Source organism: Chelonoidis abingdonii, chromosome 15 (assembly GCF_003597395.2).
Source record: "Chelonoidis abingdonii isolate Lonesome George chromosome 15, CheloAbing_2.0, whole genome shotgun sequence".
NCBI lineage: Eukaryota > Metazoa > Chordata > Testudines > Testudinidae > Chelonoidis > Chelonoidis abingdonii.
Genome location: NC_133783.1, coordinates 25,991,753 through 26,019,425, shown reverse-complemented (window position 1 = coordinate 26,019,425; position 27,673 = coordinate 25,991,753). Strand labels below are relative to the sequence as shown.

At 41.9% G+C, this 27,673-nt stretch overlaps 1 protein-coding gene across 1 annotated transcript; it reads left to right on the top strand.

The window, feature by feature from the left end:
* Positions 1-120: 120 nt before the first annotated feature.
* On the top strand, positions 121-27,673 carry DNAJB12 (DnaJ heat shock protein family (Hsp40) member B12). Its single transcript, XM_032783326.2, has 9 exons — positions 121-398; positions 9,057-9,231; positions 10,708-10,853; positions 16,249-16,434; positions 18,532-18,611; positions 20,396-20,505; positions 22,419-22,591; positions 23,757-23,908; positions 25,672-27,673. The coding sequence occupies exons 1-8, from the start codon at positions 266-268 to the stop codon at positions 23,876-23,878; spliced, it is 1,125 nt and encodes a 374-aa protein (XP_032639217.1). The 5' UTR covers positions 121-265; the 3' UTR covers positions 23,879-23,908; positions 25,672-27,673.

Below are 27,673 nucleotides of genomic sequence, written 5' to 3'. Positions count from 1 at the left end.
GCCTCCTGACTCACAACCCTTCCCTAGACATTAGAGACGTCGCATCTCTTCAGTAACGCCCACGGGGTGACCTAGCTTAACAGTATGCGCTGATATACCGGCCAATACGGTAACTCAGCCGCTACTCCTTCCCACACGGTAGCTCTGGCGATGTGGGTCTCCGATCGCTCTTAGAACTTCCGGCAGGGGGCTGCTGTGCGCACACGGTGGGTGACGCCATAACCGCGCGCCGACCCCTCTTCCCGTCTCGGCTACTGCTGCCGCCATGGAGTCCAACAGGGACGAGGCGGAGCGCTGTATTGCCATCGCCGTGGCCGCCATCAAGGCCAGCCAGCCCGACAAGGCGCTCCGCTTCTTGGAGAAGGCTCAGCGACTCTACCCTTCCCAGCGGGTCCGCGGTGAGCGGGGTCCGGGGCGCAGGGGAGTCGGGGCCTGCGGCGCGAACGGCGGCGCTACTGACCTCTCACCTGTACTGCGCCTGCGCATTGAGCCCCTCCGCGCTGGGAATCATGGGACATGGAGTTCTCGCTTGCCCGGCAGGAAGGGCGGCGGGGGTTCCAGTGGGGGTCCCCCCTCGGTAGAACTAGGTTGTGGCCGCGGGGAGTCATGGGGGAGATGGGCGGAACCGAGACTCTCTGCATTGGGACAAGAGGCCGAGCTCCACTCTACTAGGGCTCAAGGGACTACAGGTCCCAGAGGGCACCGCGGCTCAGGCTGGGGGGGTAAAAGCGCCCCCTCCGGCGGAACTCCCCGTCTGCCTCCCCGCGCCTTCACCCGTCTCCAGAGACCACGCCGCTCCCCTACCCCTAGGGAGCCCCCAACGCTCAAATCCCTTCACTGCCCCCAGCTCTGCGCCCCCAACCACCCTGCAGACCCGCTCCCCATCGCTGCCCCTCCCTCTGGAAGTGCCCCAAACCCTCGCAGCCCGTCCCACCCCAGCCTGTCAGGGAGAAAGGCCAGCCTGGCTAAAGAGGGGTGGGAAACTGCTGTCCTCTGACTGTCCGTGCTGCCTCTTTTCACCCAGGCATGGGGGCAGCTAATCCTATGTCAGTCCGTGTTTCCTAGTCCTGTACCGATTATTTTGCTGCACACTTTTGGGGTGATGTTGTCCTGTAACGGCCAAAGGTGTGACAGAACTTCTCAATCAGAAGTGAAGGAGGAAACATGGCATGCTAGTAGGGTCCTTTCCTCTGTGTAAAGTGTTCCGAAAATGTGTGTGTACTATGGGACCTACAAAATGTGTAAACTTTTTATGAAGCTGGACAGTGAAATAACACCAGATTTGGGTGTATAGAAGTTTGAGTCTAGAACAGGTGATGTTTCACATAATGAGGTATAATAGAGAAATAGAGTCGTTCCTATGTGTGAAGGTCACCTCCCGTAGAGATGGTTCAGACTTCTTTGGGATGAGCATCTTTGCTCAATATAACAGCCTTTATTTCAAAAATGTTACGTGCTTAAGCTTCGTCCATTTCTTAATAATGAAAAGACACAATATTTCTGCTGAAAAAGTCTAATACAGTTCGGTGAAGTATGAAGACAGACGCTTGATAAGCTTCTGAGTGAAATTGTGCTTGGAAAATTATTGGGTCTTAAATATTATGATGTTAGGCAGATTATATGTGGACATATGGCTGTAGATTTTGAGGGTGTACCTCTGGTGGTGTGTTATTTGGCAACATATAGGGTCTAGAGTTGCTTCCCATCAAGCTCTCACTTGAGAATTGAGGATTTAAATAATGAAACTCTTCCTGAAAAGTGCTGAGGGAAAAACTGTGAAAAAGGAAAGAGAGAGCAGAAATGGCATCATGTTACATAGAAGCTTCACTCAGGAATGGACTGTTCTCTGCTGTTTCAGGAGTAGGCAGTAGTGTTAAATAATTACTGGAAATAAAAACACCAGACACTGTGAAGTTCTGTCCCAGGTAAATGCTATCTATCACTGACTGATACCTGAGGGATCTTGTCTCTGCCTTTACAGCTTTTTACATAGGGAAAAAGCCTGGAATAACTAGTGCAGAAAAACTGTTGCTGAACAGCTGTTCCACACTGGCTCCTTGTGGAGCCTTTGGAAGTGGATTAACCAAATCCACAAAAAGATACTCTTAGTGCAGAATAAGAATGTCCACACAGGAAGCTAGTGTGGAACAGCTATTGTGCTTTGAATTCACAACCTAGCTATTTCTCATGAACTTTGCTGTGACTTCCCCATGTAAACAAGACCTCAGGTCATGGCTGCATTTGCAGATGTGGAGTTAAATCAGCCTTCGGAGAACGCAGTAGGAAAAGCGCTGCAATCTATCCACACTGACAGCTTCAAGCACGCTGGCGTGGCCACATTTGTGACACTTGCAGCAGCATTGGGAGTAGTGCATTATGGGCAGCTATCCCAGCATGCAAGTGACTGCAACGTGCTTTTCAAATGGAGGGGTGGAGTGTGACAGGGAGTGTGTTGTGTGTATGTGAGGGGAGAGAGAGTGGGTTTTTGGGGGGCTGAGAGCATGTCAGTATGCTGTCTTGTAAGTTCAGACAGCAGCAGACCCCCTCTCTTCTCCCACCTCTCTCTCTCTCACGCACAGCATTCCACAGTAATGGTTGATTTGTCTTGGAGCAGATGAGCAGCCGGGCACTTATGCATTCCTACAACAATTCAAAACAATGACAAGAGTGGCCACTTGACTTATAAGGATTATGGGATATTTCTGGAGACTGATCAGAGCGCAGTAATGCAACACCTCATTCACACTGGTGCCGTGGTGCGCAAGCGGGGGCGCAGCAAACATTATTCCTCTCGCCAAGGTGGAGTACCAGCAGCGCTATAGCCGCGGAGTCAGAGCTCTCTACGTGCTTTGCCAGTGTGGGCAGGGAGTGAGCTAGTGCGCACAGGGCTCCTTTATTGCACACTAATTTGCAAGTGTGGCCAAGCCCTAAGTAACACTTACATAGCTTATCATGCCAATGAAACATAATAGACTTGTAAACTGTGCTTTTTCTGATGGAGGCAGCATGACCAGGTTGAAAGTTTTGTCTGGTTTTATTTTATTTTTTTTTAAGCAACTCAGAACAAAAAACCTCAATCTTTTAAAAATCCATCTATCCTGCCACTGTTCCATTGTAATATTTAGTCAGTCCCCCCTACCCCCAAACACACACAATTTAGAGGTTTTGTGGTCTTCGGGGAGCTCATTTTCAGCTTCCCGCCCCCCCCCCCCCCAAAAGTAGACAACTAGGACAGAAGCAGAGTGTTAAATGAAAGGTTTGATAAAGTATCCCCTGCTCCTCCCCCAAATTAGGGGCATAATTACATCCGGTGTATGACTGAACAAGTTCATGTTGAAATCTTTAGTAGGGTGGAGGAGGAAAACTTGCAGTACGGCTGCCTCTGTCATAATCGGCATACATGGGTAAACTGGAATCTGATTCCTGCATTACCAGACCTTTCATTCACCCAGTAAGGGTAGGTGCTTGGAATAAATTCTTAGGTTTAACACACACTAAAACAAAACTTCTACCTGTCCCTTCTAGTTTCGTACTTGCTTCCCACCAGAGCTGCATGGTGTGATTCCCAGCTCAGGTAGACATACACACTTGAGCCAGTGGACTAAAAACAACAGTGTTTCCATCGCTGCCTGAATACAGATCAGGGACCTCAGATGGTGGTGTACTTGAGCAGCTAGCTCGTCCTGCCATAGCCACTTAGCAGTGTGCTAGCTTGAATATAGCTAATGTTTGTCTACCTGAGCTGTGTAGACAGGTCCCTAGAAGTACTAAAACCCAGTAGCAGAAGGAGCCTACATATTTTTCTCCTAGAAGAGTCCTTGTGCCTTTGATAGCCCAGAGTGGCCACATTCCACACCTGCTTTACACCTATCCTAAGGCTGAAGATGCTCTTTAATTGATGAGGGAGATCGAACCCTTGTCTTCTCTTAAAATTTATATCAACCTAGCCACGTCACTCAGAGATGTGAAAAATTCATACTCCAGGTTGCTCTAGTTAAACCAAACTGATCCCTGATGCACTCATGTCTACACCATGTCTTCAGCTGACCTACTTACTGCTGCTCAGGGAGGTAGATTATCTACATCAATGGGGAAAAACCCCTTCTGTTCTTGTAGGAAGCATCTACACTATGGTGTTGTAATGCCTGTAGTATAGACATGCCCAAAGATGGCATAGACTACTTATGAGAAAGTGTTATGTAATGGTTAGAGTCAAGAATGAGAACTACTGGATTCTGTTTCTGGCCCTTTCAGTGGCTCACAGTGAATGACCCTGGACAAGATGTTTCTTTTCTCTGCTCCAGCTTCCCTATCTGTAAAACCAGAATAATACACTTACTTCACAGAGGTTACATGTGACTTAGTGTTTACAGAGCGCTTGGAAGGTGCTATGAAAATGCACTTTATCGTCATTCAGTTGCCTTTTACCATTATATTCAAACATTTTTAATAGGAAATTCTCCATTTACTTTTTTCAAAATTATCACTTTTTATAGTAAATGTCAAACCTGGAAAAACTGCTAGAATGTGCAGGAGGACTGGAAAGTGCTGCTGAAAAAAATTGAATACTATGTTGATTGTAATACAGGCTGCTTCTGCTAGTGCAAATATTACTGATCTCTTACAGATTGTTCGTGGGGAGCAAGTTATTAGTAACATGCCTGTTATTTCACTGGCTAGGGTGGGCTTTGAGAGTCACAGTGAGGGATTTGCATGCAGGGAGAAGGTGGGATAAAGGACATTACTCAAAAGCTCTGTATTGCGCTACTAACTTTCCAAACTCCCATTGCTTTTTTTCTCCCGGCATCTCTTTTTCACTGTGAAGTCATCTCTCTGTGTTTGTGATATTGTGGTCATGAAGATGACTGATGATTCATTCTGTGTTATGATATTACTACAGAACTAAGGTGAAGAAGCCTGGGTAGGTGGGAGAAAACAGTCTCACCCTACTTACCCTCCCCAGTCTGCACTGCCGAGATTCTGTAAAGTCCTCTGTGATCTAGGCCTGAGGGTGCTACACACAAGTGATGGTCTATCTCCTAATGTCTCTCTGAGGAAGTTGCAATAGACATAATTGCCTTTACTATTATCCTGAGATCCCATTCGCTGGGCTGGAAGTAGAACTTTCTTGGTTTACAGACCCAAGTTACAGAATTCCCTCATTGAGCATATCCACCAGAGTCCCTCTGCAGCTATCTTTAGGATTCTCTGCAAAGACCATTCATCTCATTTCTACATTGTTGGGTTTTGTTTGTTTTTGTTTTTAAACAGCTCTTCCTTCTTGCCTGCTTTATTTTGCAAGTGGCTGTCTGGCCCATTGAACTGGGTTTGTTTAGCTATTTTGAGCTATGCAGCATTCCAGATGTGTCTGTGTAAGCGTTAGAAATAAATAGTAAACACATGCCTTTGACATTTAGCAAAATGAAGTGAATAGTTTAAAAAAAAAAAAAAGCAGTTATTTTATTGGTATATGTTTATTGTCACTTGTGTGAATTCCTGCTCTAAATTTTTTAGACAGAACCAAAATTGGCTTTGATTTCTCAATTTGGGGGGGGGGGGGGCTAGGTGAGGAGGGGGGAAATCTTGGAGGGACCATTTGTTTTGGGAACTCTTTCCCAGTGGGGAGCGCTAGGCTGTTTGTATGCTTCTCTCTGGTCCTGTGTGGCTTCTTCCTGCAACTGCAGACATGATGAATAGGCTTGTTCTGTTTCTGATGTGATTTTTGCCTTAAAGTTGGTGTTTAACCTTTCTTATCTAATTATCCAGGAAAAAGTGTAATCTTTTTGTGGAAAAACTCATCCTAGAAGCTCTGTTCCAGCAAGAATGGATCACCCTCAGAGATGCCTTGGCTTTTTGAAGAGTTTTGCTATGGTGCTGATCAGGAAAACAGATGCTGAAGGGTGAATAAATACCAGTTTGCTCATCATGTGTGGGTATCCTTACCTGCACCAGGAGCAGTCATACTGGGTAGGGCAGAATAGACAGAAGGCTTATTTAATGTGGAATGATGGAGGGCTCATTGGAAATGGACAGATTAGAGTCCTAGGATGCAAGTAAAGAGGGGTACATTATTTTTGTTTTAAATGTACCACTTAAAAGTCCCCAACCATTCTATTATTATGTCTCTCACCTTCCCACAGTCCATATCTGAGTGTAGGCTCTATTACTTTACATTCTGTGACATGCCTAGTAATATGCTGCTGGGGAGAAATCTTGAAGTCTCTGTAATTACGTGATGTTAATTTAGACTTTGTATGGTTAATCTGATTCCTAAAAATCTCCCTTACAACTCTGTTAGTGAAGTCAGTGCTAGCAAAGATCAAAAAGTCATTTGTGTAGACCATGTGTGTACACTGCCTAGCACAATAATAACAATATATAGCTCAGATTGTGACTTGGTTCTCTATGTGCTATCACTATTTAAATTAATGTCTACAATAGGGAATTTTACAAAAAATCATCACCAGTGATGGAGGCCCTGGCATAGACAAAGTTTCAGTGGCTTATGGTAGTTTTACAACTGGTAGCTGACTTTCCTAAAACTACTTAATTTGGAAAAATGCAAACTAATACATGTGAGGAAAAGTAATCTAAACACACATGCTAATGTGGAGGGAGAGAGCTGAGAAGTAATGCTTACTGAATACAGGGGTAATAATAGACAGCAAGTTTGACACGACTTTGCAATGTGCTATGGCTGCATAAAAGGCCATTGTGATTTTTGAAATGCGTATGCAAAGGAACCATGTTATGGAGCAGAAAAGTAATAGTCCCAGCATGTGAGTCTGCTGCAGTTGAGCCTGGAATTTAACATTCAGCTTTGGAACCAACATTACTGGAAATATATTGACAAATTAAAGGGAATTCAGAGATCAACAACAAAAAAAATAAAGGGGAATGGAGGGATTGCCTTTGGAGACAAGATTTAAAGAGCTAAATACAGTATGTATAGTTTAGCAAAGGAGTAGCAGAGGACCATAGATCTACAAATATTTGAGTAGTGTAAATACTAAGGAGGAAGACACATTTAATATCAAGTAGAATTCTCTGTTTAAGAATAGTGAGATGAAGTTGAGAGAGAATTTAGACCGTGAAGAAACTTCTCCAGATACTCAATGAGGTATATTAGACTGGAATCGTTTTCCCAAAATAAATATTGGTAGCCTTCTTGCTTGGGACTTTAAAAACTAAACTGAACAACATACCTGAAAATGTAATATAAGAAACATTCTTGCTTTTGTAGAGAGAGGGACTCTCTAACGTAATTGAGATTTTCTGCATTTAACTGGTATGGGAAATGTGAAAAAGAATGAGGCAGCCTATCTGATGTCACCTGTAAGGTCAAAAGAGGCAGCGTATGAACTATAATCTATGGGGAGTTTTATAACAGTCAGATCTATTTAACAAAGTTTTCTGAAAGAAGAAACATTTTGAGGTTCAGAAGCTCAACAGGCAATTCAGCAGGGTACTTAGCCTTCAGTGTTCTTTGCTTTTTTATCCTTCATTCTGTAAGGATTCTCTTTATTGGTTGTAGGATTATTGATCTGTTTCTTCTTCTCCAAACATAAACTTTGTGTAGCAGATACGATATCTTGGTTCAGCTGCTGGCTTGCATATGTTGTTTGCTGTTACGTAAAAAATGCAATATCCCTGTGGTAGAAGGTCTTAAATGTGAATTCAAGTAGACTCTTGGGCACTGCAGTAGATGAAATGGTCCTTCTCTGGTATAGATTCTGGATAAAGGATTGCAACCTCTTCAAGTTACTGATACATCTGTAAATACTATTTTCCATTTCTAATTTTATTAAGTGTATATATTTTTTTATACAGAGGGGACAAGCCTTATGAAATACAGAAACTAAAGACTTGAAGTGTTGTCTGAAATTTAGTAAAAAGAAACTTTGCAAAAAGGTGACCATTGTAAAATTAGATGAAAAAGTGAATTTGAGTTGTGGTTTTGTGCCTGCAGAGCACAATGATCTTCAGCTTACTGCTCTGGCCAATTACGGAGCTGCATTGTTAGGCTGTGGTCTAAATTATTATGTCAGCCATGCCCCAGTTTGAAAGATCGTAGCCATAGCATGGAGCCCTGAGGATGGAAGGAGAGATTTTAAAGCAGAAGAGCCTTAGAGCAATATACAGAAAAATACTTGCACATCCCACTCAAGGACTTAAAATGTGAATTTGAAAAACCTCTCTATAACAAATTGAAAAAAAGGCTCTCATAGCTTCCCTGCATCCTGCAAAAAAATGAGACATACTACTGAAAAGCAAAGTGCTCTTCCAACACATTCTACTACAGATCTGATGATGATAGACTTTATAGCCACAACCCCACCACCATCTCTGTGTACTGTGTCTGTCTGTGCTCAAAGGAAGTTATTCGACACATCCTGTATTTGAATCATTACAGTGTCTCTGGAACAGAGGAAAATTAGAAGGAAGCTTTATTTTTTCCCCTTTTAACAAATTTGTGACTATCCCATGGGATTGTTTTTCTAAACCTTGTAGGTAGCAATATTGTATTGTAACTTATCAAGCATTATGGGACTGAAAGTCAGGAGGTTAGTTGAGTTAAATGGACAGATGTGAAGTTGTTCCCAGGGTACCATTCTCTAAAGGTTGTTATTCATTCTCTGAAGATGGAATACAAACTGGGAAATATTTGTTCTGAAAGGAAAGGCAGGAAAAAGTGAAAATGAGAAAACAAATGTCTAGTAATTTGGGGACCCTGGTGTGACTTCCAGACTCTTGTCTCCCAGGCTGGTAGGGCCTGGGATTGCTGTGGAGGATGTGTGCTTTGCCCCTGCTGAAATAGTAGTAGAATCAGTAAGCAGTGTCCCCCTACTTTTGGTTGAGAAGCAGTGGGAACACTGGCATTCCTGGGCTGAAAAGGTGGCGTCTCTGATGAAGGGGGAAGAACGAATGGAGGATCCTTATGGTTGTGACAGAGATGAAGAGGGCTCCCTCTTTCTCAATGGGTAAAGGGGCAATGTAGCTTCTGTGATTTGAATGATCTCTAAACTTTTCTCTTTTTCAATTGTTTTTAATTTTAGTGCTGATCGAATCCCTCACCAAGAATGAACAATCAGCCAATGGCCAGTCCAAATCCAGGGAGTCCACAAATGCCCACTTTAGGAAAATGAGTGGAGACTTCCCATCAGCCAATGGGGAGGCAGGTGGGGAGACTAGCAAAGGTTACACCCAAGATCAGGTGGATGCAGTTAAGAGGTAGGCAGTCGCTGCTTCATTTTTCATAGGACAGAATAGTTTGTTGTCCAGTGACATTAACGATCTACCCCAACAGTGTTTGGTTTTATTGCATTATATCAGTCTGTTCTCCAGAATGTTTCAAAGACATTTAAAACATGCAGAAACAGATTTTTGAATACATGGAGAAACTACGTGTGTTACTGTAATGACAGACTTTGAATGATCTGAGAATGTTGGGTAATTGGAGAGTTGTTAATGGGCTTATAACATAAAAGTGTTAGAGGGATTTAATAGCCCTGACTGGAATTGGCTGTCCTGTGTATAAGGTCCCCCCCCCCCCCCCACTCCATATGTATATCTAGTACGTTGAGGCTCAAATTTCTAGGCACTTTAATTCAGATAATTAATATTAAGTAAACTCTGCCAGTGCACATCAGGCCTGACCTGTAGTGTCTGCTGGTATTCCAGTCCTGAGTCTCTCTTGATGAGAGCCTGATAGTGGTATTTTGTGGTATTTTCCCATTCTATCACACTTTCATGTTGTGATACGCTTAGTAAAACTGCTGCTAAAATTGCCTGGAACAAGTTTACCTGGCATGTGCAGTATACTGTTTGAAAACAGGTTTTCAGCTGGCATTTATCCCCCACCTTGTAAATACGAAGAGCAGATAAACTTAATTGTAGGCATAATCAGTTGCTAAACTCTTTTTAAAGCTATGGTATGTTTGAATTGCACAAGAACACTCATCATCTTGAGCTGATTAGCTTCTGGATATTTTTGCTACTTAATCCATTTTTTAAGAAGAGTCCATTCTGTGACCTATATCATATTTTAGCTCTGAATTTTTGCAGTCTAGGTTGGGGGGAAAAAGAGAACTCCTTGTGGAACTGCAAATGTACCTTGAACAACAGTAGTATGAAACAGGCCACTGTAACATAGGGCTGCATGCCCTGAACAGGCTTTTTTCCTTCCTATGAAAACCTTCAACAGACTATTTCAAAAGTCAGTTTGGTCTGTGAATTAACTGAATCCGACAGAACTGTTTTCCCCTGGTCCTGTCCCAGTGTTTGAGGGATCACTCTTGCTATCTGTCCCCATGGACTCAGCTTCCCCTAATCAGCCCCTAGAACCTGAATTTATTGAGTTTCAAGGCATGGTGCAATGTTTATTCATTCTGTCAAACCTTTTCTTAAATTGCCTCCACACCAATGCAAGGTGACGGTGGGCCACTTGAGGGCGCAGTCATTTTACTGGGTTTACTCATTTGTTCTTTAAGGACTGTAGACACCCTGGTAATAAAAGCACAAGGCAAACAGATATGTGAAATAAACTGGTTCATACCGAGGAATCAAAATTGAGTAAACCAAAGTTCAGAGGACAATATTAACTGGAATTGGGATGTAGGGATGCTGAAAAGTTGATGCACACAAAGGTAAGAAGCCTCCTCACCTCAAACTAACTGCCCCTGTCACTTCATTTCTCTTAACTTCTAGGGTAAAGCAGTGTAAAGATTACTATGAAATTCTAGGAGTGAACAGAGAGGCCTCTGACGAGGACCTGAAAAAGGCTTACCGAAAACTAGCACTGAAATTTCACCCAGATAAGAACCACGCGCCAGGTGCTACAGAAGCATTCAAAGGTAAAAACATGTTTCCTATTTCTTGATCTCAACTCCCTCACAAGCTGAAGATCGTGTGATGGGGTGACAGTCTAAGTGCAACCTCACCTAAAAGATATTAAAATGATAAATGAAGGCTGATGGCTGGTGTGTTGTTGATTTGTGTCTGTCTGTTAAACAAAAATAACAAGAAGGGACCTTGTAAGCCAGTGGACAAACTCGCCAGCCAGGGAAGTAGAATAAAGCTCTCAAAACGACTGAGTTCATGTCCCTTTCTTCTGGGCTCATTTTATTAACAAAGCACAAAATAATACAAACACTAGGGGAAAAAAGGGCCTGGTCCACTTTCCACCAACTAACTGTAAAGCAAGAGGACGCATCTTTCCCTGTAAGTAGCCCTTCCTGGCTATCTCTTAGGCCTCCTGGGAGCAACTTCCCTCAGGGTCTTTCCTCAACCTTCATGTTCAGCAGACTGAGCTAGAAAAAATCCTATACCATTTTCAGCAGGCAGTTACATGATGCTTAATCAGCGGACCTTTCTCCATCATATATCCTTCCTGGAGACAATAACTCCCCTCAACCTTCCTGGTCTTAAAGGGACAAGCCTTGGAACGGTGGGCAGGGATGTGCACGTGCACCTAAGGACCAGCAACCTGTTTCAGACTCATTAAGTTGTGTAGAATAGGAGTGAGCAGTTGGGACAGTAACCCTTCTCTCTTATAACTGCAGGTATCAGAAAGTGCCTTAGTAAAATTCAGTTAAACTGTGCATTTTAGAGTTAATCACGGCAGGGAGGGGAGGGAAGAGATGGGAAAAGTGTCTGGCAGAAAACTGTCCTCATCTGAGCTGGCATCAGAGAAACCAGTTTACATACTTAAATTCTCCCACCCAATGAGCTTTCCAAGCAGTCCTCTAATAAGACTCCAGATTTCTCAGCAGACATGTTAATATTGCAGTTAAACAAAAATATCATAAATGGAATTACAATATATAAACCGGAAATAACAAACTCAGTCGTGCACCTGAACCAATTATATAACTAATGCCAGCCAAGATTTTTTTTTAAAAATCCCCAATAACTTAAAACATAACTAAATGTAAAGATCCTGATTCTTAGACCCTATGTAGACACTGAAAAGGGAAATTTTCTTGGTAATGAGATCTATTAGGTTGTGGAGTAGTTTACCAAGAGAAGCCCTGTCACTTGGAATATTTAAAACTAGACTTAAATGTAGCGCTAGAAAACGTAATATAGGGAGTAGTTCTGATTTTTAGGGATAAGGGCTAAATTACTGAACTTTCACCTCTAATTTCCGTGATTCTTAACATTTTCGTTTGTGTTAATGTTGTATCTTAATGTTATCTGTTATGTCAGTCTTAGCAGAAAGAACTAGAAAGCTGCACTGTCAATTTTCAGGGGACTTTGCAAAGTGAGCATCAATACTCAGCAATCAATTGTGGGCCAGGTAAATACTTGGTGTCACTTTGGGAAATCATTAGCGTTACATGAGGAATGAGATTAGCTCATTATATTAAGGTCTGTAGACAAAAGCAGTGTGCTAAGAAAAATAGATTTATTTTTGTGTACATTAAATAGTTGATATCAAATTAGACAATCCTGATGAAACAAATGCTTGAAAAGGTGGACTTGCTGGCTTAAGTCTTTTTACTAGAAAATATTTCCTCTAATATTAAGCCTTAAATTTAAGTGTAGTTCTACGCTGAAAAGCATCTCTAGTAAAAGTTTTCTGGGGTTCTGTGTTCATTGTGTTTCACTGATGTCATGTCAAAATGACTTAGTTTACAAATAAAATAAAGTTTTTCCAACTGACAACCTTCCTAACTTATCTTAAGGCTTGTACACACTAACACTTGGGTCGGCATAACTTATGTCGCTCACAGGTGTGAATAAGCTATTCCCCGAGTAGTGCACGTTACACCGACCTAAGCGCTGGTGCAGACAGCGCTATGTCAGCAGGAGAGATTCTCCTGCCAACATTGTTACTACTGGTTCTGGCCATCATTTTATTATGCCAATGGGAGAGCTCTCTCCTGTCTGCATCAAGCGTCTTCACCAGACACGCTACAGTGGTGCAGCTGCACTGATATAGTGCTTATATGCTTATACTGTAGACTAGCACTCAGTCTTTTAGGGCCTGAGTTTTTGTATTCCGGAGGCACAGCTGGTTGTGGCCAAGGTTGTTTAGGATTCTGAGGCTGCTGGGGGTCATTTTGGCCTCTAGAGTAACCCTAAAGCTACTAATTCGTGCTTGGGCTGCAGCAGTTACTAAAGAATTGTCCAGCAGCCCAGAATAGCCATCTGCACTCTGACTCTCCCTTCTTCCCTTGTGCCACCCAAGGAACTCCCATCTGCCAGGGGAGTATTTTCAGGGAGGTTGGGGTTGGCCTCCAGCTGTTTTCCTGTCCTTTTAACAGCATGAAAATGGTATAGAGGTGCCAGAACATTGCCTTGAATTGGGATCTGAGAATCAAGTTCTATCCTTGGTGTCCTTCTCACTCATGACCACCAGTAATAAAGACTGTGCAAGCCAAATTATGTTCTTGTTGGCACCTGTTCAAATCAGAGTGAAGCCAGTGAGATTGTATAGGTGTCACTGAAGGCATAATTTGACCTGCAGAGTGTTTAATACTGGTGATGTTGGATAAGAAGAAAGCCACCAAGCTTGATTCTGAGTTTAGGATTCAGAATAGCAGCCATTAGTCTGTATCCGCAAAAAGAACAGGAGTACTTGTGGCACCTTAGAGACTAACAAATTTATTTGAGCATAAGCTTTCGTGGGCTACAGCCCATTTAATCAGATGCGTAGAACGGAACAGAAATGTATATATATCTTCTTACTATATGTTCCATTTACACATCTGATGAAGTGAGGTGTGGCCCATGAAAGCTTATGCTCAAATAAATTTGTTAGTCTCTAAGGTGCCACAAGTACTCCTGTTCTTTTTGAGTTTAGGATGAGTTTCTAGGGGCGATGGTGAGAAAAAAAACTATTTTTGTTTGTAAATTGAGTAAAATTAATGAGGCATCAGTGAGATAAACATGGAACTTCAAAATGCTATTTTTAGGTGTCACTTTTCAAAGTGGAACTCTATTTAAAGTATCATGTCCAGTTTCAACTAACTAGCTTGTGAGTGAAATACATGAGGTTCCTATGGGAGTTGGGAAGTCTATTTTCAAGTGTATGCTACCATGTTGTTTGATATTAGAGTATGGGCTTTTTTGTTTTTTTTAAATGTTTAGGCATAAATTGAGGAGCAAAAGTCAGAGGCAGGGATTGTTCAGGCCTATTAATTTTGAAATCTATGACTGATAAGTGTATTGCCATTAGCAAATAGTGGGCTGAGCCTCCAGCTACCTGGGAGAGAGCTTTTATGCATTGGGTTCAGATCAAATCTGCATGTGTATGCAGACATCCACATAGTGCCTGTCATAAACCTTTCTTCAACCGTTTACTCTTCAATCCTTGAAAAGTGGCAAAAGGCAGGTTTCTTCACCAGTAATCTTTAAATAATCATATTTACTGATGGCTTAGACGCAAGTTACATGTCAAAACTGCGTTAAGCAAGGTGCACTTTATCCTCCATTACTGGGCTATCAACTGTCAGGTTATCTGTCCTCAAAGCCATGTCTCATTGATTCTCCACTCCATTATGCCTCTTATATTAGCACTCTTGCCATGATGCCCATTAAAGCCCAGCTGTTTGGTTCCAGAGGATGAAGGGGAAAATATGCTGGGCTCTGGAGATTTTGGTTATTTTTTTCTTACATTGATGTATTAGCTGATGCTTTAACATTCATCTTCCCAGTGACTTCTGATAAAGTGCTGTTTTGCCTTGAGACCTTGTCTTAATCAGTAGTTGCCATAGCCCACACTGTCCCTTGGAGTTCCTATCACTAGCTTTGGCTGACTTTGGGGGAAAAATATTTAAACCTGACCACTTTAGCTAAACTTCTGGTTTGGAGTGAGATAGCAGCAATTCGTTGCAAAATACTTATTGGGAACATGACTGCTAATATCTCCTGGGTTTTAATGTCAATAAATGTGCATAGAGAAAACAACACCTAGACCTCAGATTCTTCCATTTGAATTGCCTGCTAATGTTCCTTCTACCTTAACTTATACTGGCATAACTTTCCCATGTAGTTTAGCCCTCTTGCTGCTCTGGCTACATGTGCATCAACAGGAAAGGAGGAGTTAGTTACATGAATCTATCTGAAGGAGAAAGCCTTGCAAAACTTATATTGAAAAATCCTCCGTCAACTCCAGTACAGTTAGCTTGTCTGTATCCTCCTCACTCATAAGTTATCATATCACACTACATAGTTGAGGGTGAGGAGAGAAAATGGACTCTTGCAGAGTCAAGGACAGAAACTCTCAGGTAGATAAGGGAGTTGACAAATGGAGGTGTGTAAAGAAAAGAAAATGCAAATGTAGAAGCAAATGCAAATTTAGCAGCAGTAAAGCTGCAAGTAAGCATTCTTCCAGGTTGGTTACAGTGAAGCAAGAGTGGAAGAAGAGAGTCCTGAAGAAAAGAGGCTAGGGTTTAGTTTCAGTACTTTTCCATTGTCACAATGCTGTGTAAGCTGTTCCTCTTAATTGTACCCTTTCCCTCTGGCATGTGGAAATTTCTGAGACCTGTAACCTGCATGAACAAGAGCTTTATCCAGCATTTCTTTAAGATGTTTTATATGTGTGCTTTGGGCCTTTCAGTGATTTGAGCCATGTTTTGGACAATAAACTTGGAATCGCATCATGTCATTTTTAGAGTAAATTTTCCAAGTAAAGCCATGCTTCAGTATATATTTTCGCATGGCTTAAGAAGTTAATATGAAAATTAATCCTTACAAGTAAATAAATAAATGTACTCTGCAGAGCCAGGAACAGAAACCCATAGGTAGATAGGGGAGACCTGAGGAAGAGCTCTGTGTCACTCAAAAGCTTGTCTCTTTCACCAGCAGCAGTTGGTCCAGTAAAAGATACTACCTCACCCACCTCGTCTCTCAAGTAAAAAAGCAACGCGGTAGAATGTAGAGCCAGTAATCTTGACAGTATCCTTCCAGGAATTTTAGAGTTTTTGATTCATCTGGAAAGATCTCTCTGTCACCCCAGGATTTGAGCAAAGTAGCACTGTGTGTATGGATCCTGGTTTGAGTTAATCAAGGTCTCAGTCATTTTATCAAATGGCTTTGTCCTCTTCTTCTATTTGCATCCAGCCTAGAGATGCATTCCTCTAATAGTCAGGGATGTTTAGTACCCTTTTAAAGAGGTTGGATAGTTGACAATTTAATCTATGTAATGGGACCTGTCAGTTTGCAGGTGCAAAACTTCAGAAGAGGGGAATACATTACCAGGAGAAATAGGCTAACCGCACTTCCTTTTTGCCAATATTTCAGCCATTGGTAATGCATATGCAGTATTGAGCAACCCAGAGAAGCGGACGCAATATGACCAGTTTGGAGATGAGAAAGTCAACCCTTCAAGACATGGACACAGTCACACAGACTTCCACCGTGGATTCGAAGCAGACATCTCACCTGAGGATCTCTTCAACATGTTCTTTGGTGGTGGATTTCCTTCTAGTAAGCCTATCAAGTTTTAATCTGCTCTGTAGACAGGGGTGGTTCCATTTGGCTATCTTTGCTGCCATTCTTGTGACAGAACAGTAATGCAATAACGGTTTATTTGGCAGCCTGTGGTGATACTGAGAGCTGTGTTCCTCTCAACAGCTGAAGTAGATGAGAGTTCTCCTTACAAGTGTCCATTACTGATGTAAACATCTCAGTTTCCTAAATGTTCAAAATTAGAGCTCTGAGAATGCAACCCACTGGACAAATAGCTTGTTGAACCAGCAGGTAGTGTCATCAGAGCTGGAATTCTTAGGACCTTCAAATGGATTTTGCATACTGGTCATATTCACCATTTTAAATTTGTCTTGAACATTTTTTAAGTTACTTTTTTACACTAGTTTTACAAGCCTGTTTTGAGGAAGTATTAAAACCCTCATCAGAATAAACATACTAACTTCTAGGCCACTAACCATCAAGAAGAGATCTCTCACCCATATTGCTTCTTCAACATCTGCTGTGCTGCACAACTCAGACACAAACACTAGCAGGTATCAGTCTCCAGTTCTTTCACCCTACTTTCCTATCTCTCCCATCACAGAAATCAGTCAAAAATATTTGTGTGTGTGTGTCTCTCTCTCTCTCTCTGTATATATATGTATGTCAAGGAAGTGTTGAGTAGTCATGGCCTCCCCCTGCTTGCCAAATCTGACCATAGTGAACTTTTAGGGACTTCTCTAGAATGTGATTTAAATTTGTTCCGACTGAGATTAAATCTGTATAAATTGATCAGGGCCAGGAGTTGTCTCCCTAATTTTCTTTGTACATCATTTAATGGTCACCATTAAAATATTTACTGTTTTCCTTTTATAAGCACATAAAGTTACTGTGTTATTCCCTCTGCTAAGTAGAGGCATTACCTGAGGAATAGCACAATAACATTAAGTACTTGCAGAGGCATTTGTAAAGCTTTTACTAGTATTCATGATACTATCTGTAATGGAATAGGTGTTTGAGTGAAGGAACCATTGAGATAACTGAGAAAGATGACTATTGGGGTTTGTTTATAATTTCTTCTTCCCCATTACCTTGTGAATTCATAAACAGGTTAATAGGCTATTTCTATTATTCAAAACTACAGCTAAGTAAAGACGACAGATGTAAGAACTCTGCATTTAATTATAAAAGAGAACCATTTTTTTTCTGATCAGGAAACTAGGAAAAATTATTTTATTTATAACTTCTTAGTTTTGTAATCTAAAATTCAATACCACACAGTACTCACAATGTTTCCACCCACCCTGAAGTTCTCCAGTTTGGCTACACAAATAATGTGGACCATCCACCAAATACCCTTCAGGCAGGTCTGCCTGGCACTCTCCCAGCTTTTCTGGTAGTAACATTTTGTTCAGTTTAGGACTTACCACTCATTTCCTAAATGCTTACCAGGCACTGAATCCAAATTCTTCCTTAAAAAAAATCTTTTTATCATCTCTGCTGAGTTGGTGTTCACCCTCACAGCTTAGCCAACCCTGACAGGTACATTTTTTAAAGATGCCTCCATTATTATTTTTTTAGAGCAGGGGTCGGCAACCTTTCAGAAGTGGTGTGCCGAGTCTTCACTTTAACTTAAGCTGATCGGTGCAAGGAAGGAGAGGAGGAGGAGGAGGGGTAGGAAAGCACCACGCTAGGGAAAGAAGGAGGGGAGGGGGAAGCTTGGCTGCTGGCAGGACCAAGCTTCTCCCTCCTGCCCTGCAGGAGAGAGCGGTGGGCGGGAAGGGGGGGCTGAGTGGGGTCAGGACCCCAGCAGGTAGCAGCGTGCCATTAAAAATCGTGCTGCAGGTTGCCTACCCCTGTTCTAGAGTGATGCTACAATGTCATTGCTTGTTGACACCTGACTAAAACTCCGACCAACATCACAGGGTGATTTAGGTGAAAATTTCTGAATTTCATTGTGATTTGTCTATGCCTAATCTGCCCATGTGTAGCATTCTTAATCAGGTAGGATAATGTGACGTGTTCATAATTCTTTTGATCTCATCACCTGCCAGGCTAGCTGTCAAAATGTCCCAGTGTTCTGGATTCTTTTTAATGGATTTCTTTTGCCCATAGGTAATGTTCACGTATACAGCAATGGCAGGATGCGATATACCTACCATCAGCGGCATGACAGACGAGAACATCAGGGTGACGTAAGTGGAGACGAGCAAGGGGAAAGTTAAAAGGCTTTAATGTGTGCAACCCAAAAAACAGGTTACTGTCGTAGCGATTGTATTAAATTGGCCACCTGGTTTTCCATTTTCCTAGATAAGTGGAGTGCTTTTCTATTGTAGTGTCAGGTGAGTTTATTTTTTTCTATCAGAGTTGCCTGTTTAACTTACTTACAGTTGAATTTCCATGACATTCATACATATGCAGATGCAGCTTATCAGACTGGAGCTCATTTACACAATGGGAAAATAAATGTCATTTTCTGTTTGGCATAGCATCATATTAAAATAAAATTATAGCATCCGCCAAATGCAGCATGAACTGAAATTTCTTTTTTACCTAAACACTTAATTCCAAAAGTCAGATTTCTCTTGAAACAATGAGCAGAAATTAACTGAATAGTGGAGGGTTTACGCACCTTATATGTGAGTCCTCATAACATCTACACTCATTCCTCTTTATTTTGCTACCCAGGATGTGCTGCTGGTGGCATGATGCTACAGTGTTAACTCATCAGGCCCATCTGAAGCTGTTATAATCTAAGAATGCCAGAAAAATAACCAGGGTGTTGTGATCGTGATCTTAGAGGGAGATGGTTAGTCAAAACATCTGACTTATTCAATGACTTTCCTATACCCAGATGTTCTCAGGCACACTTTGTGAACCAGACCTGTTCAACACATGAACTCTCACAAAATGCAAAACCAGAGTGATAGAGAAGGGACCTCCAGACTTGATGAAACCAGAAACAGAAAATTTAAAGATTTAAACATCTACCAATTTTTCTTTTCTGTCCCCAACCTCTGTCTGAATGCTGATTTCTTGCTCCTGAATCTCAAATTACCATGCCACTATCTTTCCACTGAGCACTGGACAGGGCAGGACTTCTATAGGGCTTCTAATCTGTTCTCCTCTTTAATTAGTCAAGGAAGACACTTTTATAGTGACGAGGCATTTCTGTGCCTCCTTTTGTCACAGAGGCCAAATGTGCTGCTTTTACAATGCTCCCAGCCCTGTCTGGCTAAGGAAATGAGACAGAGGGGCCATGGAGCTAACCCAGATCTCTTTCACAGCAGTGTAGACCATTAATACAGTATATATTTTTTTAAATGCTATTGGGTGTTTTTTCTTAGGTCTTTGGGGACAGATGTTCTGCACTCGAGGGGAGGGAATTTAAGAGGTGAGGCAGAAAGGGACGCAAACATCTTGCATGTCATTGTAAAGGGGGAGCACTTTCTAAAGAATCCATCTAATGCTGTGGTACTAGTCTCTACAGACTGACATGGATATGAAATATGCATTAGCAACTGTCCTGGAAATCTTTAAATATAACAATGATATGAGTCCTTCCAAACTCACATTCAAGAGTCTTTTTTTTTCTTTTTTTTTTTTCCTTCACTCTCCAAAAAACGTGATGGTGATTTGGGATGTGTGGGATAGCTTTAGCACTTTCCGGTGTGCTTTCAAAATAATGCTCAGGGATTTAACCCTATGACTGCCATTACTGTTGGTGGAAATCACTGGGCAGCAAAATCCCCACAAGCTGCTTTGGCAATGTTCTGTTTACTCTTATTTTTATTTTTAAACCCCATCAAACAGTCAGTCCTGTTGCATCTTTGACTAATGCAAAACACATTTCCCACTCACATCAGTGGGATCAAGAGAACAGTATGATTGGGTTTGCAAGGGAGGGTGAGATGCTAAATAGTCTTATGCATGTAAACGTATTGATGACATTCTATTGTATATTTCTGTTCCCCCTCAGGGTGGCCTTGGGTTGTTTGTCCAGCTGATGCCTATTCTCATCCTGATAATTGTTTCAGCTCTCAGCCAGATGATGGTCTCCAGCCCACCTTACAGTTTGAGCCACAGGCCGTTAGTACCCATAACTCTCATATATATTTAGCTTGGGGGTGGGCTGGGAGCAGGGGGAGCAATTGGAAATAAGAATTGGCATGTTAGTGGTTGGGATCTTTGTGTTTTATTTTTACTTTTTGGTATGTTTTCTTGCTTTGCCTTTCCTAATGTTCCTCTTGCTTTCACATGCCCCATAACACTATGTAACACCTGGAATTGTTGAGAAGGATGACTTGGAGATCTGCCAGCACCCATTATCGCAGCCAAGAGTGCTAGTTCAATGAGCAAAAATAAACCTCTTTAATCCCATTTTTCTTCTTTGAGTGGCTCTGCATATTCCCACTTACGGATATTGTGGCACCTCATGGTGCCTAACAATAGAACCTCCTCCAAGAAGCAGCTATTAGAGCACTCACACGCCCGCTCCTACCTCTCATGTCGGTGTCTCTGAATGTTCTGAGGATAAGGCTATATAAGAAGGTGCAGTGCCCTCTACCACCTCAGTTCCTTCCATCTGCTGTGCCAGATGGACATGAACTACTCCAGTCCATTCAGATCCATTTTTTTTTCCATTCTTGCTGTCATGATGATTTCGTTAAGTGATAAATGTAGAGAGTTTAGTTATTTAGTAGCCCAGTTCCGAGTTATATTAGGACTGAAGAAAAAGAAGCTGGGATTCAAGAAATGTTCTTCGTGCTCGGCTGTCTTACTGGCCTCGAACAGCCACGTTAGGAGACTGAAATGCCTCTTGGCATGTGTCTGAATTGTATTGCTTGTCTAACTTTAGGTTATAGGCTCCTCGAGTCATGTTATTCCTCTGATTTCTACAGTACCAGGCAGACTCAGGAAGGCCATCAAATGATAAATACTATGATTATCTTCACATGTGCCCAAAATGTAGTCTCCTTTCTTGACATAACGCACCGGCATGGGGCTCAAGCTTGTGAAGAGCCTAGGGTTCTGTTTTGAGTGCCAAGAAGGGTGTGCTTAGGTTCCCCTTTTTTCAAATTACATTAAGCTAAACAAGAACAAGGCACTCTTGTTCTGAAATAAGTGTGCCCATACATGAAGTTAATCAGGAACAACTCCATGATTAGACAAGCCCTTACATTCCTCAATAGGTTCACCTAGATATACTAAGTATCTGTACATCTGTGCTGTCTGAAGTGTCTGGTCAGTGAATCAGAAGAGAATACCCTTTTAGAGGTATTCTCTGTCCTGGTGCTGTCTTGAATAAAGAGGGAAGGAATTGGGGAGGAGGATATGGGGAAAGGGGAGCCTAGCTCTTTTCCTGCAGCAATAGTGGATGCTGCAGCATGTTGCTAGGTAGAGCAATGTGCCACTCTTGGGGTTAACAATAATCTGCAGTGAGAGGAGCTGAGGGTCTGGATTCATCAAGCAGACAGTCTTATTGAGCAAGCTTAGCTATCAGCTGTGTCTTTGTTCTACTTTGACCTACATTCTGACTTAATTCTGTGAACAAATATATTTCTGAAATACTGGTTTGTCTTAGTCTTCAGCTCGAGATCCATTAGCTTCAGAGATTCATAATCAAACACACACAGCATCTTTGGGGCACATCCTGAAGGAGAAAGGCCGTGTGTTTGGGAAAGAAGTAGCAAAAAGTATTTCAAACACTAGCTGCTGAGGAGCTGGCAGTCAACACCCAAGATACCCCAGTGTTCTGAAGCACACCCATGTAGCTCAGGGAAGAATTGATTGGTTGGCTAGGTAGGTCTTATTTCCACCTGGTAGAATGTTTCACTATGTCCGTTCCACCAGAGAGAAAACTCTCCTCACCAAAACTTCAAGTATACAGGAAGGATATGTCCTTTAATAGATTAATAATTCATATTAGCTGTTGCTTGTCTGAAAATTTTTACTTTGTGTTTGAATAACATTTACTGTTTTGGCTTTTCTCCCTGGACTAGGTCTGTGGGTCACATACACAGGAGAGTGACGGAGCACTTGAAAGTAGCTTACTATGTGGCTGAGAACTTTGCAGAAGAGTACACTGGTACAAACCTGAAAAATGTTGAAAGGAGTGTGGAAGACGATTACATTGCAAACCTTAGAAATAACTGCTGGAAGGAAAAGCAGCAGAGTGAGTGGCATAGTGGGAGGAGTGGAAACCTTCTGAGGCCACTTTCTTAAAAGTCTGATTTGTTTTAGAAAAAAGTCCTTGAGTAGGAACTGAGTTACATCTGATAGCTCAATCATAATTTCATTGCTGTGTAGAACCTGAGGCAGCCCATCGGCCCTGTGTCTGCAATGGTTTGACAAATCGGTCACCTCTGTCCCATATAATATTTTTAAATAATAATATTATAGACATGATCAGTCTAGCAGCTCCATTCTGTGGAGCTCCTTTGCCATGTCTGTGGGATATGAACAGAATTCTCTGATTTCCTGAGGGATCGGGAAGGTAGGGCCAGGAGACTCTCGGGAGTTTCCTGATGTTTCCTTATTGCCATGGGGTTATTATGTCATTTTAGAACAAAGTGATTTAGCTACGAAGCGTATATCTTTACAGCCCCGTTCTGTCTAACGAGCCATAACAGAGAGTCTACAAGGTGAAGAATGGAATTCTCTTCATTTTCAAGTTGTTTTTTTTATGACTGTTTAACTCTCAAGGTTTATCACTAAAGATAACATTTTATTGACTCCACCCTCGATTGGCCCCTTTCTCAAGTGACTGTATGATAGATGATTACAGCTGCTTTGAACTAATGCCCAGTTTGGGATTTGTGTGCAAATATATTGGCATTGTTGTTTGTATGGGATAAAAAAGAGATTCCAAAGTTTTCTTGGATCCCCACAACATGCAAACTACCTTTCTGACCAAGAAGTGCTGAATGTGACACCCTGACATTGCTATTCTGAGTCAGCCAAAGTTGTTGCTGCAGAGCGATGCAATAGACCAAGCTAGAGTGATAAACTCTGATCCACCATATTTCTTCTTTCCCACACTGCTAGGCTACCCCTTATGTTACTCATTTAATGCACACTAGGGCTACTTCCAGTTCCCAGCACATATCTAAAACTTCCCTTAGGATGCACCATTGAAAGCCTGCTGACAAAGATCACTTTTGTTCTATTCTAAAGGACATCAGGTATTCCCTACCCTCTCACTGTACTTCATCTGGCCTTGAAGAACCTGAGGCCAGATCCTTTTCCCATTGAAATCAATAGGATGTTGAGGAGTTGATACATCGCACTTCGCATCTTGGTGAACGATTGTTTTTAATGTTGGAATTTTTCCTTTTCAGAGGAAGGCTTGCTTTATCGAGCACGTTACTTTGGAGATTCAGATCTGTATCAAAGAGCACAGAGGATGGGCACCCCAAGCTGTAGCAGACTGTCGGAAGTTCAAGCCTCCATGCATGGATAGTCGCTACTAGACCACTCAGCGGAGGTCTAAGTATGAGCTGGTGATTTTCCTGTGACACTGAAGCATGACACATCAATGATTTTCATACTTATTTAAATCTCTGAGATCTAGATCTTCATGTCTTTCTCCTCTCAATGGGCATGTGTAACAAGGAGAAAGCATAACCCCTCTGTCAAGCATATACACCTTCACTGAGATGATTGGTTTAATTTGCATGCCAGCACCTCAAATGCTCTTCCAGTTCACTTCTGTTTCTTAGCATTGCTGATGTCAGCTCTCTAGGAGCAAAGTGAAAGGCCTGGGCACGTTTGCGAGTCAACTGAGTTCTTGTCAAGCATCCATTTGAGACAATGTCACTTTTTGCTTTGTCTGGTCAGAAGTTGTTGCCCTTATCAAGCATTTATCAGATTGGGCAACTGGCAGTCACATTTCTATAGCCAGTTTTTGTTGCTCTGTTGCCTATTTTATTGTACCAGGGCATTTGAAGAAATATGATCCCAGGAAAGAGATTTCTGTAAGATAGCTGTTTGTTGTCCCTCTATCATCTTCCCTAGACACTCAGTGAAACCATACCAAACTCTCACTGGATGCAGCAGGTTGTAGAGGTAACTCACTTCCAGGACCGGCGTTAGGGGTTTTAGCGCCTTAGGCGCACGGCAATTTCGCCACCCCGCACCCTGGTCCCGTGGCTCCAGTGGAGCTGCTGCAGTGGTGCCTGCGGAGGGTCCGCTGGTGCGCGGCTCCAGTGAAGCTGCCGCAGTGGTGCCTGCGGGAGGTCCACCGGAGCCGTGGGAGCAGCTGACCGTCCGCAGGCACCACTGCGGCAGCTCCACCGGAGCCGCCTGCCCCCCCCTCCAGCCAAATGCCACCCAACAATAATCCTGGCGCCCTAGGCGTTTGCCTAGGCTGCCTAAATGGAAGCGTCGGCCCTGCTTACTTCATTGAACTGGGGGTCAGGGGGAGGCCAGCTGTGAGTGCTAGAGACTCATGGTGTCTTCACAGCACAATGGCATGGTAAACCTGATGAATCAGAGTGATGTGGTGGCAGTTCAAATGGCATAAATGAAAGTAGCACTAGATTACTCAAAGGAGGACTATGGGCAAATATATTAAAATTTGGCCCAGGGTTGGAGTCTCTTCTCTTTGTCATTATTAGGTCTGATTTTTTGCAAAGGCAGGAGGCTTCACCTATCAGCAACTAATGGGATGAATGTAAAACACACAGGCTTTCCCCATCTCTCACAAATTTAATTAAAAGCAGGGGCTTGTTAGAGGGGAACAAATTGAGACTTTGCACCATATTTTCAGATGCACACACACCCATTACACCTTAGTTATCTTGTATGTCAGATATCTGGTCACCTAAGTTGTAAACCCAAGTAAGTTAGGAGGGCTAGGGTTGGGTTTTTTGTTTTGTTTTTTGGCAGGTGGCGCATTTGAAAATTTTGTCTTTAATGTCAGTTCTGAACTCGGGTGTCTGCCATTTTTAAATGTCTTGCATTTTGGATTTTTTTTTTTTTTTTTTTTTTGGTATGTCCTGTACCTTGTTTTGATAACTGTTCCTCTTATTAAATGGAAATATTTTAATTAACTTGTCACTCACTCTCTCTAACTCAGCATATCTCTGTGTACGCATAGTCTAATGAAGAGCGTAGCTGTAAAACAAAGAACTACTTCAGCATTTTTCAGTTAGACGTGTTACCTGTAATTTGGGGAGATGGGTGGGAAAGCTGTTTTGTCTTAAATGGTTATCATGGATTGGAGACTGACACAGTTACCACTTCTATTCCCAGACTCTTGAAATGCCTGAAGACTTTTGGCGAAGTGCACTGAGCCAAGGTGACAGACTTTATATTTAAAGAATCAAACCTTAAATTAAAATGGAATTGGAGAATTAGCAACGCACAACTGCCCTCTCTCTTCTCTCTCTGTGTCTCCAACGTTAGATGCAGCAGGCAACAGTTAGGAAATAAAGCTGCCTGTCTTCTCCCCTTCTTTCCAACACCAATAGAGTGCGACAGTCTAGTCTCTCCTAGGATACAGCAACCATGAGAACAAGTATAGAGTATAAAAAACAAACTGCAGCAAGCCATGAAGCAGGAAACCCTTTCATGATTGCACTGGTCACTTCGAACAGAGAGAGAAATTGGAAGATTTTTTTAGGACTAAAAACCAATTAATAAGAAAAGAATCTATCTATTTAGAATTAATTTATAGCTATATTATGTTGTACTTTTAAACTATGCAGGGATTGGATTAAATTATTTAGTTTTCTGCCCAATTTAATAAACTGTAAAGTGTGAACTCTAACCTGTTTCGGGGGGCTGTCCAGCCCTGCAGACCTATCCAATTTCAGGTTGTCATTTGATGATACTTTGCATTTATTTTATTTTATTTTTTTTTTTTATTGAGGAAAATACAATTATGTGACTGAGTTTTTTTTTATAAAAGAATCTCTAAATCTGTAGAAAGATGATTTCTTAAAATTGACCAGACTCCTGATTTTGTTTTTGCTAGTCAACAGTGCTGGATTCTTGTACAGCAAGGACAGGATTGTCATAAATGGTCTTAGCTCATCAGTGTTCGATTGGTTTATGTGTGTGTGTAACTTTTTTTTTTTCCCCAGAGTCTGCTTTATTTCTGCCTTGTAATCAGTGTGCAGCATTAGTTCTGTAAACAGGGCCTGCCACGAGCTATATCCTTTTGTTCTTCTTTTTCCTAAACTCAGAGTTCCTCATCCAGCAGACTGCTAACTGTAATATGGCTGTTACCTTGCCATAACACTTCTGATGTTTCAACCTGTATTGACATCCCAAAAAAACAGAGTCTTTGATTCTGGTGAAAAAAGTTTTTTGATGGGGAGATCAGAAGGAGGGGAATGGTTAATCTTCAGTTGCTTAATTGGGTTTTGGCGCATCTCATACTAGATCACACTATGTTTTACCCATTTTATAGCAATGGTTTTGCTCATCATGCATTTTAGAAGAAGAAATGATGCTGCTAAAAGCCTTGTTTACCTGCTTGAGCAAGCAGGACCTGGATTAGAGCAACAGGATGAGCGCTCAAGGTTATTCTAAACCCAATGTCTCTCTTTGACATATCAAGTGAGAGAGGCAAAAGTTGAATGAGCTAAATTACCATTAATGGCATAAACTGGATTCTTCTCTATCCTGTTGCTAATTTTTGCCTGAAGATGTTTCCTATACGAACAGTTTTCAGAGTTCCCTTATGGTGGAATTTATCAAAATAGCAGTGGCTGCCAGGTAAAGTGGTAAGGGACTGGGAGAAAAGTGAAAGGCCAGATGGTTTTATTTCTGTTTGTTGTTTGAAATTGACCAGCCCTATTTTTTAACTGGATATTTATGTAGCAAAATGGTTCTGAGCCCTCCTGTTCATTGCAAGCCTTATTATCCACTACTGTGATGTATCTGATCTGATTTCAAGTTTTAAAAGATATCCCCCAGGTCTTTGGAGAGGGGTATGGTGGAAATAAAATATTTTGGAATAAATGCTGTTTACAGAGGCACAAGAGCTACCCAGCATTAAGAGATGTTGGAGGGGAAATGGTGAGAAACAACTCATGTTTGCAAAAGGTGCTGAAATCTTTCAAAATGGCACTCCTGCTCCAGTGCCCATCCAACCAAATCTTTTGATTTCTCAAATAGATATCCATGGATGGTAAGCGCTATGTGCAATAAAACATAGATCCTAAAGGATACTCACGGAATCTGTATTTCTTGATTTAGAATTAATTATACAGTTGTACATCTATAAATAAATGTTTATTATGTGAGA